The sequence below is a fragment of the Lipotes vexillifer genome, unplaced genomic scaffold (genome assembly GCF_000442215.2).
Source record: "Lipotes vexillifer unplaced genomic scaffold, Lipotes_vexillifer_v1.1 scaffold207, whole genome shotgun sequence".
Lineage (NCBI taxonomy): Eukaryota > Metazoa > Chordata > Mammalia > Artiodactyla > Lipotidae > Lipotes > Lipotes vexillifer.
This window is the reverse complement of record NW_006784469.1, coordinates 562997-584079: the sequence shown is the minus strand read 5'-3', so window position 1 is coordinate 584079 and position 21083 is coordinate 562997. Positions and strand designations below refer to the sequence as shown.

The 21083-nt window shown below is 33.1% G+C and overlaps 1 protein-coding gene across 1 annotated transcript in view; it reads right to left on the bottom strand.

Moving 5' to 3' along the window:
* Positions 1-21083, bottom strand: part of DMD (dystrophin) — a 1809438-nt gene that overhangs the window by 1302365 nt on the left and 485990 nt on the right. Inside the window, exons 33-37 of the mRNA XM_007456856.1 lie at positions 18059-18238; positions 17621-17749; positions 15798-15968; positions 2503-2625; positions 19-156 (exon numbers count right to left, since the gene is read on the bottom strand). Coding sequence (XP_007456918.1) covers positions 19-156; positions 2503-2625; positions 15798-15968; positions 17621-17749; positions 18059-18238 — 741 coding nt within the window. The remainder of the gene's footprint in view (positions 1-18; positions 157-2502; positions 2626-15797; positions 15969-17620; positions 17750-18058; positions 18239-21083) is intronic.

Below are 21083 nucleotides of genomic sequence, written 5' to 3'. Positions count from 1 at the left end.
TAATTTTAGCTCTAATACCTTGAGAGCATTATGCTTTGTCTGTAACAGCTGCTGTTTTATCTTTATTTCCTCTCGCTTTCTCTCATCTGTGATTCTTTGTTGTAAGTTGTCTCCTCTTTGCAACAATTCTTTTACAGTACCCTCATTGTCTTCACTCTGATTAAAAACAACAAGTACAGTCTTCATTTTGGTTTTAAGAAAGCTGTACATCGTTAACAGAGATAATAAAACATGTTATTTAAACACACAAAAAATCCAATTTAAAACTTTCAGTATCCTAAGATACTGCACTCACAGTTTTTCTTTTATATGTTGTACTTTAACTTTTAAAAGAAGTAAGTTTCCTCCTGCCTAGTTCAAAATGACACATGTGATTAGTCATATGTAGGAAGATGGGGGAATAAGGTACTTTAACATTTCAGACAAGTGAACTGCTATGAAAGCATTCTTTTGGCTTTGATTTTTAGTGCATTTCTAGAAATTAAAAAAGTTGAGAGAAGCAAACTAAACTTGTCATTTATAATGCTAATTCACAGAGGAATACAGATGTTGCCGTGTGAGTGTGAGATGACAACAAAGCTTAAACATTTTAACACACACTCCTAAGTGAAAATACGTTATTTTAAATGGACACTGATTTCTATCTAATGACCTCTGCTTTAAATAACCTAAATGCCCAAATTTAGAATATTAGGGCATTAGTAAAAAATGATGTGCTCAATTGTTGCCAAATACTGCAGTTAATTAATTTCTAAAAAATATGTCATATATGCATGTTATTTTTAAATAAACACAATTAAGTATTAAAATATGGATTAGAAAAATGACTTTAAGCATTTTCAATATGCATTTTGGTTTTTAGACTCTAAGAATATTATTTTTATTTACTTTGAAATAAAATTATTTGAATAAGTGTTAGTTTAATAGAGTAGCATATGTGACCATGTGATTTTTCACCTCTATTTTCCTACCTTTCTTTCAATTCAATATGTGAAAACTTTCTATCAAGGGGGTTCACTTTGCTATGGTACCCAAGGTACTCTGATGAACTAAGAATAACAAATATTAGACAATTTTTAAAAATTCACATGTATGTGTGTGAATAATCATCCATGGTATTCAATGTTACATATTTAATTCTGTAATGCATATGTAAACTTCTACACACAACTGAGGAATTATTCATTTTTTTAGAGGAAATGGGATTTTCATCTGAGATTTGCCAGCTAACTAGTCTAATGAAATAATATAACATAGACATTTATGTTTATAGTCTGTGAAAGACCTTACTTTTTAAAAAAAATGTCTTTAAAAAGTCTGCAACATTTCCTGGGGCTGAGGACAAAAATAATAAACAAACAAAAGCTCCCACTTCATTTCTTTCCCCACACCAGCTGAGAGCTAGAGAGCAGAGTTGGTGAACAGCCCAAGAGGTAAGTAGCACTCTTTTCCACCTCGGTGCCCTCTGGTTTCTTCTTTGACATGAAGGAGAGGTAGCAGTAACTCAGCATCTTGGAAAGGCTCTTCTTGTCTTTCTTTCCAGGAGCTGAGTTGGCAAGGCCACCAAACCCCATACACGGGGAGTACTGATTTAGGCAGCTCCAGGAAGTCAGAATTGATACCAATGAGAACTAAGATTGGTTCTCCTACTGCTTCACATGCCTATTATTTACAATTTATAATTTGCCTTTTGATATCATTTTCAAGCACTGTCTGAGAAGTTGCTAGCATTGATACATGTCTGAGAAATCTCTAGCACGATATACGCAAAGATTAAGAATGCCATATAGGTGATGGCTGTGAGAAGGGAAAGGAAACTGTGAGAATGGGGTGGAGGGAGAAAAAAAAGTCAGTGAAAAGGGATGTGATGCAGAAATATTCAAGCTAGAGAGAAATGTAAAAGACATGTTGAAATTAATCAGGGTTTAAGGAGAAAGTTATGAGTCTGGGAATAGCCCACATGGTTATATATTTTTTATTCCCATGAAATAAGCAGCATGAATTTATACATATTTTAGATATATACTACACTACTTGTTAAACTTTTTTATAAAACCACCTTGTGGTAAGCTTTAATAAACAATGTTTATATCATGTGTAATTGCCCCTTCTCCAAAATAAATGCTATACTACCAAAAATGGGACTGACACAAAATATCAGTCATCTATGATGGTTGTGTTTTTTATTAAGTTTCTAGTTTATTTTTGGATTTGACTCTTTTCATCCATTACATTTTGTCCTTTGAGCACAGGTCAAAGTAAAATTGCTGGGCTATTTATTAGAATCTGTAAGTGCTCCTGTATGTCCATACCATAGTAATTTGGCATTCATAATGACAGTTCAACAAGAATACTTTGCTCTTGTAATAAATCATTAGAATCACAAAATGTGCAAGGTACGCTCTGAGCATTTAGTTGGAGACTTGCGTTATCTAATTTCTTTCCAAATATTTATTCATTTTCATTCCTAGTTCATTCACAATTTTATCACAACCAATTTACCATATCTTTATTGAAGTCTTCCTCTTTCAGATTCACCCCCTGCTGAATTTCAGCCTCCAGTGGTTCAAGCAATTTTTGTATATCTGAGTTAAACTGCTCCAATTCCTTGAAAGGAATGGAGGCCTAAAAAAAAAGATAGTGCTAATTTAAATCAAAATTACTTTTTATTAGACATATAAGACAAAAAACACATTTGTTCAACCTCTTGTTGCTAAAATAATGACATGCATTATGTTTCCATATTATATTTTATGAAAGTGTTGAAATACAACTGGGAAAGTACCTAGGGATGCAAATAAAGACATTTAACATCATCAGAGCCAAACATACATACAAGAAAATGCAATTCATCATTCTGGTTTTTCAACAAAATTCAATTTCCATATATTTGGCTGGTCTAACTGTTAATATCCTAAAGTTGAATTTGATCTTATTTTAAATATTCTGATATAAATACCATTTGGGTAAATATCTCTTATCAGAAATTGCCTCATTCATCAAATAATAGTAACATCAGTTGGAAATGCAGAATTATCTCCTTATCCTCAGAAAAACTACACTGCAATCTGCTTAGATATTTTAAATGACATTTTCAGCATGGCAGAATTGACAGGCATGCTCCCATAAGACAAAAAAATGTCATTAGTTTGCCTTAGGCGTCCTTTATTTGGTAGCACAAAAAAATGCAAAAGAATGAACCCTGGGTATCTCAAATGAAAAATCTGAATATATGTTTTCCAAACTTATAAACATCACAGTTTCTTTGATTTTGAAATTCATAATGACCATAGTCTCAAAAAACTTTAAAATCCCTTGTTTTTCTAAAGAAACCACTCGAAGAGGAGTGACTAATGAAAATACATTGAAAATCAAATATATATTCAAAAGAATAAGCAAGATTTAAAGTTTAAACAGTTAATAACATAAATGTTTATTCTATTATCTATACCCTGTATTCAATTTTTTTGCATTAAAACACTAGAAAATACTTTATATCTGACAGCTTTTGAAAACTCACACGTGATAAATAGAAATCTTATTTTCTCACAGAGCTAAACATTTTCCACTTGTAAAACCAATTCAGGAACCACCCACTGTCTTAATGCCAGAATGACACATTCATCAAGTTTGGTCCCCACCCACTCTTCCCCAACACATTCCTAGTCATAGTCTTACTCTTTATTAGACAGCATCTCCTAGAGGACAATAGGGATAAGTGTCAAGGAAAAACCAAATATCTAAAGGTATTTAGTTACTAATGAAGAAGTGAACCATCAACTGCTATCCGTGAGAACATAATTTTCACAGGAAGAAACATGAATAAACATTTATCTTCTAGGTACTTTTACACAAGAAACATGAATAAATACTTATCTTCTGGGTACTTCTACACATGCCAGAAAGGATTTATAGACTCTTTTTAAAGGGACTTATTTTCAATACTAGTTTTTAAATCCTAATGAACATTTAAAATTTGAAATATCATAATACGTTCTTGAACCAGTACAGATTGCTAGTATTATAGATATGCACGTAAATGTTGTTTCAATCTCTGTATTATTAACGTACTTCTATACTTTAAAACCATATATTGTACAATATAAGAGTAACAGCCTTTAGAATCATAATTATACAATATTAATTCGATGGTATTTATGTTACTGAATTGTTGTGCACATTTCCTAACATTTAATAAGAGCAACTGAATTGTTCTATATGATTTTGTGAACATATGAAGATAAATAATATTTAAAATAACTTTTTGAGTACTTGGAGGTCAAAATAACACGGGTCCATTTGAAGGCACATTTATCTGTTTTACTCCTACACTTGCTTCCTCTCTAGCTCATCCTTCCTCCACATACTCAAATATAGTAGTTTCAAAGGCTCAAACGTGGGGATCCGTACCTCTCTCTCAATACTCCTTCCCTAATAAATTGTACTATCTCCCAAAACTTAACTATAACTTTTATAATATCTGTCAAATATTCCTCTTTAGCTGTGACCTCACTTTTGAATTCCAATCTAGACTCTCAGTAGCCACCTGATTTCTCACTTGAAGTTCAGCATGTCTAGAAATGAGCTTATTATCTTCCCGCAAACTGCTTGCAACATCAACTTTGCTAGTTCTGTTAATACAAGACCATTTTTTTCTGAGTCATCCATGCTTAAAACATGAGTCGTGCTATTTTCCAGCACTTCACTCTAATGTCTAATAAATACCAAATACTTGCCAATTCATTCACCATGATTCACTTGCTTTCCTTTCCCAGAGATACCATTTCTCCTAGTCCTCACACAAGAGCTAAGGCAATAACCTCCTTACAGGGCTATAATCCTTCCCACCTCACCAGTTCTATCCTGTGCATTGTAGTCAGGTCAGTATATTCCAAAACCATGGCTTTCATTATGTTATTTCTCTGCTCAAGAAGTACAAGTCAAAGAAGGTCCAAACTCCAGCATGATAGTCAAGGCTTCCCCTAATCTTGTCCCAAGGACCTTTCTAGCCTAATTTAAGTGGTCCTAATACAATCTTTCTTACAGGTCTATTGGTAAACTCCTGGTATCTCTCCCTCAAGGCTTAGAATGTTTTTAACCTTCTGGTGAAGAGCCTAAAACTCCTGCATGAGAATGCCTAGATTGAATCTGGGCTCCACCATTTACCAGCTGAGGGATCTTGGGCAAGTTATTTCTCCTCTTTGAGCCTCAGTTTCTTCATGTGTAACATGAGGATAAGAAAAATATCTACCTCATAGAGCTTTTATGAGGATCAAGTATGTTAGAATGTTGTTTGGTATATAATAAATGCTCAATAAATATTGGTCTTATTATTTCCCCTCAAATTTGTACCCATCCATTGGCTCAGGTCAAGACCTTCCTCTTTTGAAAACATATGGTTTACGAAGGATAAAATAAATGCTTGTTGACACGGCATTTTTATTTTAACAACTTATTTGACAAAATCATGAAATTCTAATGGCGAACATGGAGAAATTGACACTCCAGTTTGGTAAAGCTGTATCATTCTTTAACAACAAAACTTAATTAATTAATCTGCATCAATGTAGAGAGTGGTCCCAAGGAGGATGACAAAGGGCTTTGCACTTGTTCTGCCCTGTGCAGTATTTTCATCAGCAATTATTTGGAGACCAAAAACTATGCAAAAACACACACATTGAGAGGGATGAGTTTCATGAACATCCAATGAAGATGAGTAATTTGCCTGTCTGGTTCAACCTAGAGTCATTCCTGGTACATAGTAGGTACTCATAAATGAACATTTCCTGAAAAACTAACTGAATACATGACTAATCATAGAACAGCAGAATAAATATTTCAAGGAAATCTTGAATGATCTGGAATTTCAAATAACACAATTTCCTCTGTATAAAATTGAAGAGACTGAAAAATAAATAAATAAATAAAATTGAAGAGACTGGAGTAATCAGCACTTCATGTGTGGATATATATTAATTGCTGGCCAAATGTTAGCAACAACATGATACCACTAGGTACAAAAATAATATAAGCAGATATGAATAGATTTTAGGAAACACTAGTACAAAGTGATGAGTTATTCAAGCAAGATAATGCAAACTTAGATTTCATTAGTAGTATGTGTAGTGTCCAGATTTCCTGATCAAAGACTACTATGCATTTGTTAAAAAATAAGACCATTATGCAGATTAGGGATTTTAATTATTCTGTGTGGTTCCAAAGTGAATAACTAGAGTCAATGGGGAGAAATTACTTGGAGTCTGAATTTTAGTTTAATATAGGAACAACTAATTAGTGTTGCAAATTTTTTTTTCTTTTTAAAGCACAAAATTTTAAAGTAGTGAGTTTCTCATTGCTGAAAGTACATAAGCACAGGTAGGATGATGATGTATTAGCGTATACATTAAATAAGACAGTTTTTGCATGAATACGTCCCTAAAATTTTATCAATTTACAGTAAATTCTCTCCTCTGAATTCAAAGGGCTTTGTTTACTGTAGCTATGCAGCTATATAGAAATGTTATGCAAGTCATATATGTAATTTTCAATGTTCTACTTGCCATACTAAAAAGTAAAAATAATCAGATGGATTTAATATTTTTTCTCAAATATGTCCAAAATATTATTATATAAACCTATAATCAACATAAAATTATTAATAAGATATTTTACTTTCATTTTTTCATATGAAGATTTCAAAACCCACTGTGTTTTACACTTACGGCACATCTTAATTTGGAGTAGCCACATTTCAAATATTCAATAGCCATATGTAGTCTGTGGCTACCTTATGGAACAGTACAGATCAATAGCAACTGCTATGACGACGACATTGAAAAGAATGAATAGTTCATTATTAGTATGAAATATGTCACAGGAGTAATGTCTTACTAATAGGAGTCAAAATGCTGATGCTTTATTTAGTAAATTTTAGTGCATTTAGGTAATTCTTATAATGTCCATCTCATTCACTTGCACCCAGATGTTTTCATAAAGGAATTTTCAGAAAGCCCTCTGGGGATAGGAAAATTTATGGGAATGGGTTTGAGATGTTGTATTGGGAGTCTCTATTCCTCATTTATGTAGAATCCTAGGTTGTGTTGCAGTATCTATTACATATTTGAATGTAATATTGTTTGACTTTCAAGGGCTTATATTTTGTCTCCCCAGTAGATTTTTAATCCCTGAAGCTGGGAATACATCTTATACTACTCTGTATTTTCCATAGCAAAAGGAACTCATCTTTTAAACATAAAACATGTTTATTATATCAATTACTAATTTTAGAACATCCAATAAATCAAATTAACCAGTAACTAATTTTATAACCAAAAATAACCACAACTATTCAACTCAGTTATTTAGGCTATTCTATTGGCAGGATCAGACCAGCCATCTGACATCCTTGTGATTAATATTCATAAAGGAGTTGGGAAATTTTAATTGCTTTTCCTTAAGAGTTCACTGGCTCACCATTAGGTCATGACTTTTCTGACCAATAAAAGTTTTACATGTCATTCTTTGGTCTTTGTTGTCTTTGTAATGCTTATGAAATTTTAAAAAAGAAATGAAAAGTAAGCAAACATCCATAATTTAATAGCTCACTCTTGAATCATCCAAGTTTAAGTCATATAAAGTATATAATGCCTGCCTCTTTGATTCAGAATTATGACAAACTATTTGAAGAAACTGAAATCAATGGTGGATAAATCATCTTAACTTTTGCATACATTACTTCTATTGAATTTAAAGAAAGTATATGACCAAAGAAGAGCTAGAATCACAATTAAATCACACGTTAGACAGTACACACAATACAGGTCTTAAAATACATAGAAAATAATCAAAAAAAGTTATAATATTGCAGGAGAAAGTATAAACCAGGCATAGGTTTTATACAATTTAATTTTTACTTACCTTTTCATCTTAAGAGCTTTAGCATGACTGTGAAGTCATACAAAATACAAATAAAACATAGGCAATTTAATAATCAGATAAATGGACACAAAAGAAAGAAGAGACAGAGAAACTGAGAAAGACAACACTTGTTTTCCTTGATTTTTTAATGTGGTTTCAGATTGCTTAACAGCTAATAATTGTGCTTTGCTGCATGATTTAAGATTAATGAAATTTAAGGCTTTGTTAAAGTTTTAGCATTAAAGGTGACTTATATAACAAGTTAACAAACAACAACAGACTGAAAAAAGCAAAATCAATTACAAATTGATTCACTGTAAATTGGAAGCATTCAAAATTACTCAGATACACTTTATCATTCTTAAAATGTAAGCTTTCTTTTGGTTAAATATTACTCTAATGGGCATAGATACACTAACATAATAATGCCTGTGTTTACACAGCAAAGTAAACATTTGTTAATATGGACTATGTAATCTCAGTAATCATGATAAATGGTCACTACATTCAAATCACACTAAAATCTAAATTGAAAATTAATATTCCAAGTGGTACAGACTGGTTTAAAATTGCTTCAAATCAGTCTCCTCTTTCCATTCTGCAGCTTTGAAAATTTATTAATCATTACAATATTGGTATAGAAAAAATTAAATAAGAATAATTCATGGAAACCTAAATGAATAAAGTTTCAAGGACCAGTAACACCCTATAATACAGAAAAGATATGATATGAAGAGTTACTTCAAATCAAAATATCTGGAAAGAAAACTGACAAAGAGAAATAAGTGTACTGGAAAGACCTATCTAAAACAAAGATAATCAGATAAAGTAGTTTATAAATTTATTCATTCACTTATTTTAAATTCAAAAGAGCAAGCTCCAAGGGACATAAGAAATAATTTTAAAAATAAAACAAATTGACTTGGGTAAGTGACATTTCATTGGCTGCATTCTTTGATATGAGGTAAGGTATTGGCTTATCTTTGATGCTGTGAGGATAAAAATGTGAAATTGTGCTAACTTCCCAAATTTGTAAGGCTGATTAAGAGACATTACCCAGTACGTCTCTGTTGGTTTTGAAATGATGAGATTAATTTTATGGTCACACTTTTCAGAATTGGACACAAAATACACTGATTGGTTAAGATATGTTGGTGGTTCAATAATCATCCCACATTCTACTTTTTATTGAGAATAACTTGGAATATTTTTCTGCCTCAATGATTACATGAGTTTAGTAGTAGCAACTGAAATAGAAGAAGAAAGGATTTAACTATAAAATATATGGGGGAGACAGATGAATTAAAACATTTAACATTTTGGACAACTTTCTATTTTTTTCTTATCTTTTTTCTTTCTTCCTTTCTCCCTCTCTCATTTCTCGTTTTTGTTTAATTATAGTTATTTTTAATACAAAGAAGTACTGAAATCATTATGTTTTAAGTGAAACTGGACATGCTTATATTAACACATAATAGACCAACAATAAATATCTAATGATACAAATAGAGATATAACAACGTATGCTGAGAGTCAGCATGTTGGAGTGGACAAAGCAATGCATTAGGATCTAATGTTTTCTAACCAGGCTATCTAACTGTGAGAACCTGGGCAACTCACTGGCTCTCTCACAGTCCCCTGTAAATATCTGAAAGTTCCAATCCAAGGAATGATTACTTTTACATCTGTTTATTGATCGGAGGAATCATTTTCCTTTTTAAAAGATCATGATCAGAAATCACCAAATAGCTTTAATCATTTTAAATGTCATGTTAATAAGACCCAGTTAGTTGTAGCAAATGACACTGTGCACCAAACTCAATTAACATCTACTTTGGAAACACTGTAAATAATTACAAAAGTAATGTGTTATCAAAGTTCCAACAGAACTAACCTGTTATAGGGATAGAAAATTATAAACATGCAAAAATGTTGTTAATATAGAAATTCTGTTGCTAGGTTAACTTACTTATTTCAGTGAAATAAAATTAGCAGGTAGAGTAACACAAAGTTTGGGTATTAATCTGTTACTATTATTGAGGATTGTAGCTGTGATAATTACATATGTAATACTCTACAAATCATGTGATGCCTATAGATCTTTACCTAAGTTTTCATCTATGACTTTTTAAATAATTTCTTTGTAGAAAAGTTTACTAAAAATATATTTATATAATAAGAGTAACTACACCAGCTAACAGACCATGCTCTCTTCTGTCAGAGAAGGTGTTAAATTAGAAATACACTATGAAGGGGAAAAAGATCAATATATTTGTATTGATGAAGTTGATTATTGAAAATTAGGTTTCAATTAAAATTCTCAAATCCAATGAATCTTATTTTGACATCCTAGGTGACATTCATTAGATGGATTACTTATTTCCCACTGATGCTTGGGAAAGTCACAATATCTGTCTAAACTATCCTTAAGTTATTTATATATTACTTTTCACATCTAAAGCTACTACTTAAGATAAAATTAGACCCAACCATGTATTTTTTCCTGATATATTGTACACTAAATGAAAAACTCACTGGCTCTCTCACAGCCATATATATATATGTTATACATACATATACATACATATACATATATATGTGTGTGTGTATAAAAATATATATGTGTGTATATATATATATATATATATATATATATATATATATATAGTCTCTGATCCAAAAAATGATTACTTTTACACCTGCTAACACTGATTGGACTGATTGGAGATCAAAATCTTGACATTTTATAAATATTATAGCAATAAAATTATATGTACATATATGATGGCAGACCATTCAAATCCCATGTTGTAATTATACACACACACATATATTGATATATACACACACACATATACACACACACACATACGTACACATACTACTACACGGATTTCGAAAGCAAATTTAAGGCCCATATAGAAATTAAGGAACATATTGTATATAATATCCAACGGCACATAAATCTTAATAAAGAATGAAGACATAGAAAACAAGTTCACCTTTCTTTTGGTTAGTACCAATTGCACGGGCAATAATGTGACATTTTAGCTCCACAGAAAGTGAAATATTTCTAAATCTCTAGAAGAGAACACAATCTAACTAAGCAAATTATGTGTGTGTTTCATAATATTTTGTTAGAAAGTAGTTGCCTATATTAATAGGATACAGCTAAGGTCTACTGACTCAACATACTTTTAAAGCTAAGTATTACAATGTGACGAATATATCTTGATGCAAATTTTATTCTGAGACTCATAGGCAGCCTTTTGGACTCAATTAGTATTGAATCCTGAGTCAGTTTTCAGTTCATCACCTTCTTGGCCCTCATATATGATAATTTAACTCTAGGCTAGTTCTCAATGTCTCTAGACCAGTGGTTCTCAGAGTATGGTCTCTAGATCACTGGCATCAATATCACCCGAAAACCTATTAGCCATGCAAATTATCAGGCCCACCCAAGGCCTACTGAGTCTTAGTCTTCAGGCAAGGCGGGGAGGGGAGGGCAATTTGTGTTTTAACAGTTCCTCCAAGTACACAAAGGTTAGAGAGTCACTGCTGTAGACTGTCACTTCCTCTCCATTTCCACAGATACCCCTTTATTTGAGCTACTCACTGTTTCTCATCTAGACTATTGTGAGAGCTTCCTAATTGGTTTCCCTACTTCCTGTCATTATTCAGGTGAATTCTCTTCACAACCACTGCAGGGCTAATCTTTCAACAGTGCATGAAAAAAAAAATCAAGAACTCCTCATTAAGTATTGAATTAAGCATAAATTATTAGAAGATCTGCCTCAAATATCATCTCTCCCAAATTGCTGACTCTCCTCTCCAACTTGGCTTTTCAGAAGATGGAGATGGGTAGAAGTGCCATAAGCAACAAGACTAAGTAGTCTGTTTACTTTTGCCTTCCTATTTCCCTTTCTATGCTTCTGTCTCCTGTCACTTTCTTTTGCTGATAGTATCCCCCTCAACCACCACCATGCTATGCCACCATGTTCAGATGCCCTAAATCAGAAAGAGTTGAGTCGTGGTGTCTTTCCCCAATGATTCCATCAACTTTAAGCAGGGTTCTGAAAGTATGCCTGATTCATTTTTATAACTCTGACCCTCCCCATCAAAACTGCCATTTTCTCAAATTGATTTCATACATATTAGGAGAGATTAAGCTTTCCCAAAGCCATAAGATACTGCTGATTAACCTAAATAAAATGAGAAGAGATAGAATTTCATGTATTTTATGGGCCCTATTTGGGACAAGCAGAACTTTCCAGTTCTTAAATTGGTCCACTCGATAATCTATAAGGCTGGCCCTTGCAATGGAAATAGCAAAGACACATCTTCTTGGTCCCTGCCCATTCCAGCAGAGACCAGAAAGAGAAATCAGCTATTCCTCCATTTCTTTTCCCCATCAATTTCCATCTTAACCCTCAAAATTTGGTCATTAAGTCTAATATATATATATATAATGATAAAAATAATTATTGATATTACTTTCACCATTTTATATAATTATAATAATTTATAGATTTTTTTCAGTGTATGCTCTTACATAACTTAGGTCATTTGATCCTCACCACAATCTTGAGGTTAAGATAAGACAGGCATAATCTTATTGCTTTTCTGGATGGAAATGATATTCTGTGAGGTAAAGGGTCAAATCCAAGATCACACTCAAAGTATTGTGGCTTGAAGTTAAGAATTTTTTTCCTCTCACCACACTGCTCCTCACTGATAGTTAAAATTACCACTGCTGAGAACTGCATCTGATGGACAAGTTCTCAGCCAATCTAAACCGAGGAACCCAATGTACACTGCTTTCTGGATTTTGGAATTTCTTGTCATGGACAGTCCTTGCAGGACACAGACTTCATATTCACCAAATAGTGAATCCAGACATTATCAGTGAGTTCTCAGGATAAACTTTTGCTCTACTCATTTGCCCTTTCTAGTTGACCTTTGAAAGGATCCTGAAATTAGTTCTTAAACTGAGTTCTATCCATATTCACTCCCAATCTACTTTTGTTTATCACTGTAGATTTTCTTCCAAGTTTTTCTCCTAAGTGAAAACTACCCATAAACTCAACCTTAAGAATGTCATATTATAAACCAATCTTACCTTCCATAAGCCTTACTCTAATAGGAACTTGACTTTGAGAGCAAAGGCTATCCCTGAGAATTCCAGCACTGCCAAAATTACCCTACTCCATAAGCAAACACACATACAAGTCATTAAATTCCTCACTGCATCAATGAAAGATTATTAGACAAATTTTAGAGTTATCAGGGACTATTACAACTAATTAGTCCTAATTTTAACTAAGCCAACCCAGAAATTTTACACCATGTTCTATGCACATAACTTGTACCTCCTGAACCTCATCAGAGGAAGCAGAAAGATAAAAGGGCAGAAATTCCCCCATCCAATAAGTCTATTCTTATCCATTTTATATACTCGGTTCTAAATAATAACTCCGTTGCGGGGTGGGATAGTTTTCCTTTTAAAAACTACTTATCTAGTTCAACTCCCATATCTTATAAACACTGAAAGTGGAATTGCAGAGAGACCACATGTTCTGCCTAATAATGACAAAGTTCAGAATTCAATCTTCTATGTCTATTGTTCTTCCTACCACACTATGTGATTGCTGGGACCACCTCATCATTAACTGTACACCCCCATGAAGATGTACTAGTGTTAAGCATATTATATGATTGCAATAAGTATTTAAACTTGTGTTTGTAGATATATATTTTTAAGCAAGTATCTTAAACATCCTGTATATTCCCATACTCACTAGCACAACGGACACTCAATACCATTAGTTAATGCACTGAATAAACAAGCAAAATGTCAGGTATGCTTTAACTCCATATTTTCTGTTTCATCATGATGATTGATAGAGCTTAATTATCTCTTCAAAGCCCCCAAATGGGGTCAACTATTGCATTCAGTCATCTCTATGAATTTAGAGAAAAAGGAATGCTTTGAAAAGTAAAAATGTGATTGTCATCAATTAATGTATAGTTGAAATATTGATTTAAAATCTTTTATGCTTTTCTTCAGTATGGGTAATAAAAGAAACACATCAAATGGCTCACCTGATGCATGATATCTGAAAGTATACTGACACATTCGTACAGAATATAGAATGACAATTCACAAACTTCTCTTGGCCATGCTATGTTTGTCAGTTTCTACGGTGCATGATGACTTCTACTCATTTTTCAATACCTACAAGTCACAGTCTTTTGACATAATGTATCTCAATCTACCATTGAAAAAAATCAAGAAAAGAATACCCTGTTTACTCTTAAATATACTCTAGCTCAGTGATTTATTAAAAAGTATAACGGGAAGAATACAAAACTTAGTAATGAAGTATTAGCATTCATTTTTCAGATGACTAAAATAACTTTTGGTTGTTTAGATATTACCCATTTAATGATATCTCCAGAAGTGAAAACAATTGTCTGTTTAAACAGCAGAGTAAATTCTTACAAAAAACAACTATGGACTAAAAATAAAATTTTAGAATTTGTCAGATGTTTTTCAGGTGAGGATTACTTAATATATAAATGAGTAGAACTAATTAGTTAACTATTACAAACAAGAGCAACGAATTAAGGTAAGCTAATACCTTTTTACCTTGGGAAGGCGAGTTTTGAAGAGTAACTATGTTTCACATGCAATAAAGTATTTAAAACTCATATCGCATTTCCATATATTTTAGAAATTCCTTTATATATGTACTATTATATATAACAGTGATACAAAGTAATGCCTTAGAAGATGTAAACCATGCTATTATTGGGTGTCCATAATTGCCAAAATAATTTTTCAAATGTATTCTATTTTTCCAGGAATCAAAACTTACCTGACATATCGCATTTTCTCACAAATATTTCAATAATGTTATTCTCATTTAAGATTATTTCTAGCAATTATCTGTATATATAAACACATATATTTCTTTTACATACATTTTTGTATTTGAAAGCATATCATATATATTGAAAAATGTGTCAAACTACATTTTATAAATTTGGGAGGTAATTCCTTGCATTTTGATACTCGCCAAAGAGTTCGAATTCGATGACACTATGTTTATATATTTTTGCAAGCTACCTATTAGATAAGATTTTTGCCTTCATTAAATGTTACACAAATATAAAGGGTTACCATGCAAAAGTTCCATATACCCTGGTGCTTCATTAAATAGAATAAATATAAATAGACATATAAAATTACAAAAATTAGGATATACAAGCTTTGCAATTATTTGTCTTCATGGTTTGCATGTCATTATAATCTAATGGATTGTATCACAGTAAGTATCGGCAACCAGCAAGAGCAAGTTAAAATACACACACATGCACACATGTGCACAACCAGCAAAGATGTACAGAAATCCTACATCATGCAGGAGATGTATAAGACCTCATTTTGGATATTTCTTCCATATCACACACAAGCACTATTATATTTGGCAAAATATGTCGGTAGTGCTTTCTTTAGATTATGTCTTTTGTGCTTTTTTGTTGTTGCTGCTGTTGGCCTGCGGCATGCTTTTTGTTACTGTGCTGCAGGTTACCCCTGAAAGTACATATGTAAACCAGTGCAGAATGCAGTTCTAGACGAGCTGTGCCATGGAAAACAAAATGACAGAGAGAGAGGGATACAGGGGGTAGGGAGGGAAAAAGGGAGAGAGATTGATCTCCCATGAGATTCAATGGTAAAATTTCCTCAAATACATTTTGGCCTTCATTTTCCTTTTGAAAACCTTGCTGTGAGGGTCGCCTGCCCCCTTCAGGGTACTGCGCAACCTTTGCAAGAGATCATTTATCACTAGTTTCCACCTTGGAGCAGATCTTCCTACCTTTCCAGTCTTAATTCTGTGAGAAATGGCTGCAAATCGATGGTTGAGCTCTGAGATTTTGGGCTCTATTACTTTCCTGCAGTGGTCGCCACGGTTTGCCATCAAGTTTGCTGCTTGGTCACGCGTGGAGTCCACCTTTGGGCGTATGTCATTCATTTCAGCCTTTAAACGCTATATTCCGTGAGCAAGAGACAGGGCTTAAAGTTAGTAATTAAATGGAAATTGAAAGAGAGCGAAAGAGTGAGAAAGCAAAAGAAAGAGCGAGGGAGAGGGGGAGAGAAAGAGAGAGAAAGAGAAAGAGCACATGGAGAGAAAATGGAGGGAGTAAAAAGCCAACTTCCATAAAATAGGAGTAGAGGGAGAATGTGTGTGACCTCAGGAAAATAGGTCACTGTCCTTGGTTACGTTTGATCTATGTTTAATGAAAGTAATTCCTTAGTCTGAAGAAGGACAAGGGATGTTGTCCTTTGCTATGGAAAACAACTGTTCTATGTTGCTGGCAACAACTGTAGTATTTTATATTTAGTCTTATTTTATCTTTCCTGAATTTCAAAGCTGTGGAACAACCTGAATATGTGCTTAGGAAGGAAGGTAGCTGAAGAACAATTTTCTATTCCTTCTGAGTACTTACAAGTTCCCTTTTTCTTTATCATATCGATTGCCATGGAAAAAAATGGATTTTCTAACAGATAGGAATTCTGTGTCACAGACAGAGGGATTGAGGAAAGCTCTGTCTGACTCAAGGGGATGGAGAGGCTGTAAGTGAAATAACTCAGTTCCTATTTTTCCAAAGACCCTGAAGGAACATCCCTTACCTATACATCAAAGGAGAAGGAAGAGTAAAATAAGGTACAGACAATAGGGTAAATATTTCTGGGGGACAGCCTGAAATACATTTACAGTTTTTCATTAAAAAGGAATTGTAATCCTTAGAAAATATCAATTTCATAAAAAATAAACAAATGAATTGTATAGACAGAAACTACAATTTTTAAGTATTCTTTAAATAGTAATCCACTAGTCAAAATTATTGAAAATTTCAACAAAACAAAGGCATTGTTTAATTTATATGAGACTTCTTCAGATGTAATTCTTCCTATTTAACTGAAAAAACTGTCATCAGATAGAGGTATTATAGCATCAGTAAGTTACATTTGCACATTATACCCCTCCTATCCTTTTACAGGAACCATTTTTTTTTAAAGTAAAGACGAAGTTGCCCTTGAGAAAGACAGCTTAGGATGTCCTAATAATCAGTTTCAATACCAAAAAGAGAGAACATGAAGCCATGTTTAGTTTACATATAGTTAAGAATGAAAAATTCATTTTTATGTAAGCTCAGTATTGTTACTAATTACTAAGATTTAGACATCGCATAGGCAAAATGTCCAGATTGGACTCCCGTTGTTTACTCAGATGGTCTGTGAACAATGCTGAGAAACTAATCTTTGTGTTAGGTACAAGAATATAGTATTACTATTAAAATGGGCATGAATTTGCAATATAACACCAAAATAAATCCGGGAATCCTTTTCTCATCAGATTTTAAGTTGCGTGTAATTAGCTGAGAGGTTGATACAGACAGATATCCAGATAACAGGGCTCTTCAAAGTCATGAACTCCCATTTGAATTAAAGAAGTAGGGAGGGAAGGAAAGAAGGCATTAAAGGAGAAAGGAAAGGAAGGAAGGAGGGGGGGAAGGAAGAGAGGAAGACTTTTTTCACTCTTATTAAGAAGTCCTTTGTATCTTTTAGGACAAAGATAATTGATATATAACTGTTGCACAGTGTGAAAATTACTTTTCATAATAGTTTATTTGCTACCTTAAGCATGTCTTCTTTTTGCTGTGGTTTCTTTTTCTCAGATTCATCCAACAGTGTATCAGCCTGAATGATCCAGTTTGTGATGTGATCCACATTCTGGTCAAAGGTTTCCATGTGTTTCTGGTATTCCTTAATTTTAGAGACATACCATGACATAGTATTAGTTAGACAATATTTTAAAATATTTGTCCTACTTTGTACAATTTTAAAAGACAAAAAATGTAGTATCATTCAAATTACTTTTAGGTGCAATCTCCATATAGAATATAATACAAACATGCAAAAAATATCTTACACTATAGAAATAGATATTGAAATAAGGGCCAACACTTATGCGGAGTTGAAGAATTTGCTAACATAAATACTATGATTTAAAGCTTATATAATTTCTTTCTCATGATGGAGAGGGGCTGAAAATCTTCCAGCCTCTTCTCTTACCAACAAAAGGTTTAACCACTCTTCTGCCCGGGAAGTGACAGCTATCCAGTTACTATTCAGAAGACTCAGTTTATCTTCCACCAAGGTCTCCTTCTTGCCCAAAACTGCTTTCAAGGCCTCTCCTAGCTCTGTAATGCTCTTTAGGTGAAACTTCTGTTTCTCAATCTCTTTCTGAGTAGCCTGTGAAAAGAACAGCATTTGAGCTTCGAGCACTGTCGTCTTAAGACTTAAAGCTTTTGAAATGGCTATGCGTCCAGTTACTATGGTTAAGATTTTTCAAGGGTTTAAACTTTCAACCATGTCTTTAGGAATGATGAAAATCATACCATATACACTGTAGTTTCGTTACTGGGTACATATGAATATGTATGCATACATAAACATGATTGACTTATTTATGGTTGCACATGTTTAATAATAAACATACATACTGTCCATCTAAACATATTCATATTTACTTAATAAGTATTGGCTAAAGGTAGATCTCAGAAAACCCACCCACAAATAAGCAAATGCTTTTATTTATTATTTACCGTATTTTTATTTTATTTTTTTAACATCTTTATTGGAATATAATTGCTTTACAATGGCGTGCTAGTTTCTGCTCTATAACAAAGTGAATCAGCTATACATATACATATATCTCCATATCTCCTCCCTCTTGCATCTCCCTCCCACCCTCCCTATCCCACCCCTACAGGCAGTCCCAGTCACAAAGCACCGAGCTGATCTCCCTGTGCTATGTGGCTAAGCAACTGGTTTTAGAAAATTCAGCAATTATTGCACTCCTGTATTTCTACTGCAGGTACTTTCAAATTTTGGGTGCCACAAACCTGTTTGGCATCTGGTGAAACTTAAGTATCCTTTCTCATAATAATGTTTTTAAAAGGATAAAATTAAATGCAATGGATTTAAAATTAAAAACAATTATACTTAAATAAAATATACAAAATATATTTTTAAAATTTGTGAGATAGTAATACATGTTTTCTTTCATAACATGTATAACTACAATGATCTAGCAACAAAACTTTAGGATAATTTCAAAGTAGTGATTAGCACCACTAGTGTTTTGAATTATATTCAATGACTAGAATGTAATAGAAAATTATCTGTCATAATTTTATCTGTGACTGCTGGCAAAGTCACAGGAACTACTGATACTGCTGGGATTTGTTGCTCACACTCATAACTGAAAAAATGCTTAATTTCAGTTACAAGTAAATTAAAGAGATACTACTAAAATCCCCTAAGAGAGCACCAGTACTTCCTAAGACTTGATTTTCAAACCTGAAAATAAGCACATTTAATATTAGAAATTATGTAGAGAGTTGATGGAAAACTGATCCTAGTATAAACTTTACTGTCAGTTCTACGTACACCCTTTCTTGTGATGTATCATGGCAGACCACATGACCATCTTGCATTTCCCTGCCTCTGCCCCCGATCCCTCCCTCGCCCACATACAGCTGTTGGACCTTCCCTGGTGGATAAGTCTGAGCCAAACAGATACTCTCTCAAGAAGTTTAACTGAGAGATACAGAGACTATGGTAATACCCCAGCTGAGAAGTCATTTGAAATGGAGCTGATATCTTTACTGCAGCAAGTCAAAGCCATAGTAAGACAAAATTACTGGGTAGCAGCAATGACAAGAAGTGGAGGGAGACCTTTTGCAAAGAGGCAAATATATGCAATATATGCACAGAGAATAAGAGAAGTGGTCCAAGTAAATGACAGGAAGATGGTCTCTATGAGGCCAGCATATATCCTTAGTCCTATATATTCTCAAGGTGCATTTCTATCTTTGTAGTATACAGAAATAACTCTTATGGCTGCCTTTCCTCCATACTCTCAGGTCCTGATCTACTCAAAATATATATAAATACACACACACACATATATACACATTTTGCTTTTGCTTTGGCTATCAAATAAGCAGGGGAATAAATGAGGTTAAAAGATGGTATAAAATAATTTCTATATAAAACAATCATTGTTTCTTCAATTCTAATATATGCTTTTCTATTTGTTTTTCTTTTTCAAAAAAAATATCTGAAATTAAGGTAATTAATGCTAAATGAATTTATCAGCTACCATGCAATGGACTATTTGTAATGTAGGTGTTATCTGTTGCACATGAGTGAGCTTAGCAATTCATAAAAGGAATTCCTTCATGTATTAATCACAAATGTTACTGAGCTCCTGCTAAATGAGTCACTATTACAGCAGAGATGTAGGTGATTTTACCTAGTGTCTTTTAGGAAATTATGAGAAATGCCATCTTTGGGTGGAAAAAGCCCTTCTGCAGTTTGACTTGTGAGTGCTCATGGGCTAGATTCCAGCTCTTTCATTCCCTTTGTCTGCACCCTTGTGTAGCACACAATCTTTACAACCATACGTGGTAGCCACTATTCTAGGCACTGTGGATAAAATGATAGAGACACCAAGTCCTTACCTTTATAAAACTTATATTTGACTATGACAAAAATATGAAAATATATGTAAATAAGCATTTCCTACTTCCTATATTCCAGACTAGTGCCTTGTCACTATAGTTCATTTACTCATAAAGGTAACACCTCACAAAGTTAAAGAAAGCTTAATTTATATTTGGATCACTAACTATCTCTTAAAATAACTTCAGAAAGATGATACTATGTTTAAACTTTGATACAAAAAGTCGTTGCGTACAGACATTTGTCCCTTCTAAGCCAGGCAATGCGACTAAAGGCAGTGGAAATTTCCAAATCTCAGAAGAGATCAGAGAAGTTTTGAATTTAGGAAATATTGTTGCAAACAGTTAATGGGTCACAAACAACCATTATTCATTAAAATCTACCTAAATTCTCCAGCTAATTTTCAAGAGAAAATGTTTAATGTCCTGTGATACTTCATTCAGTTAATAAGAACAAGAAAACAGGAAATGTGGACTAATTTCTGGTTTCATTTTATGTTTTTCAATGTTGTAAGGTAAAACTCAAACATGTTGAAGTTAACACCATCATGAACATGAGCTTGAAAAAA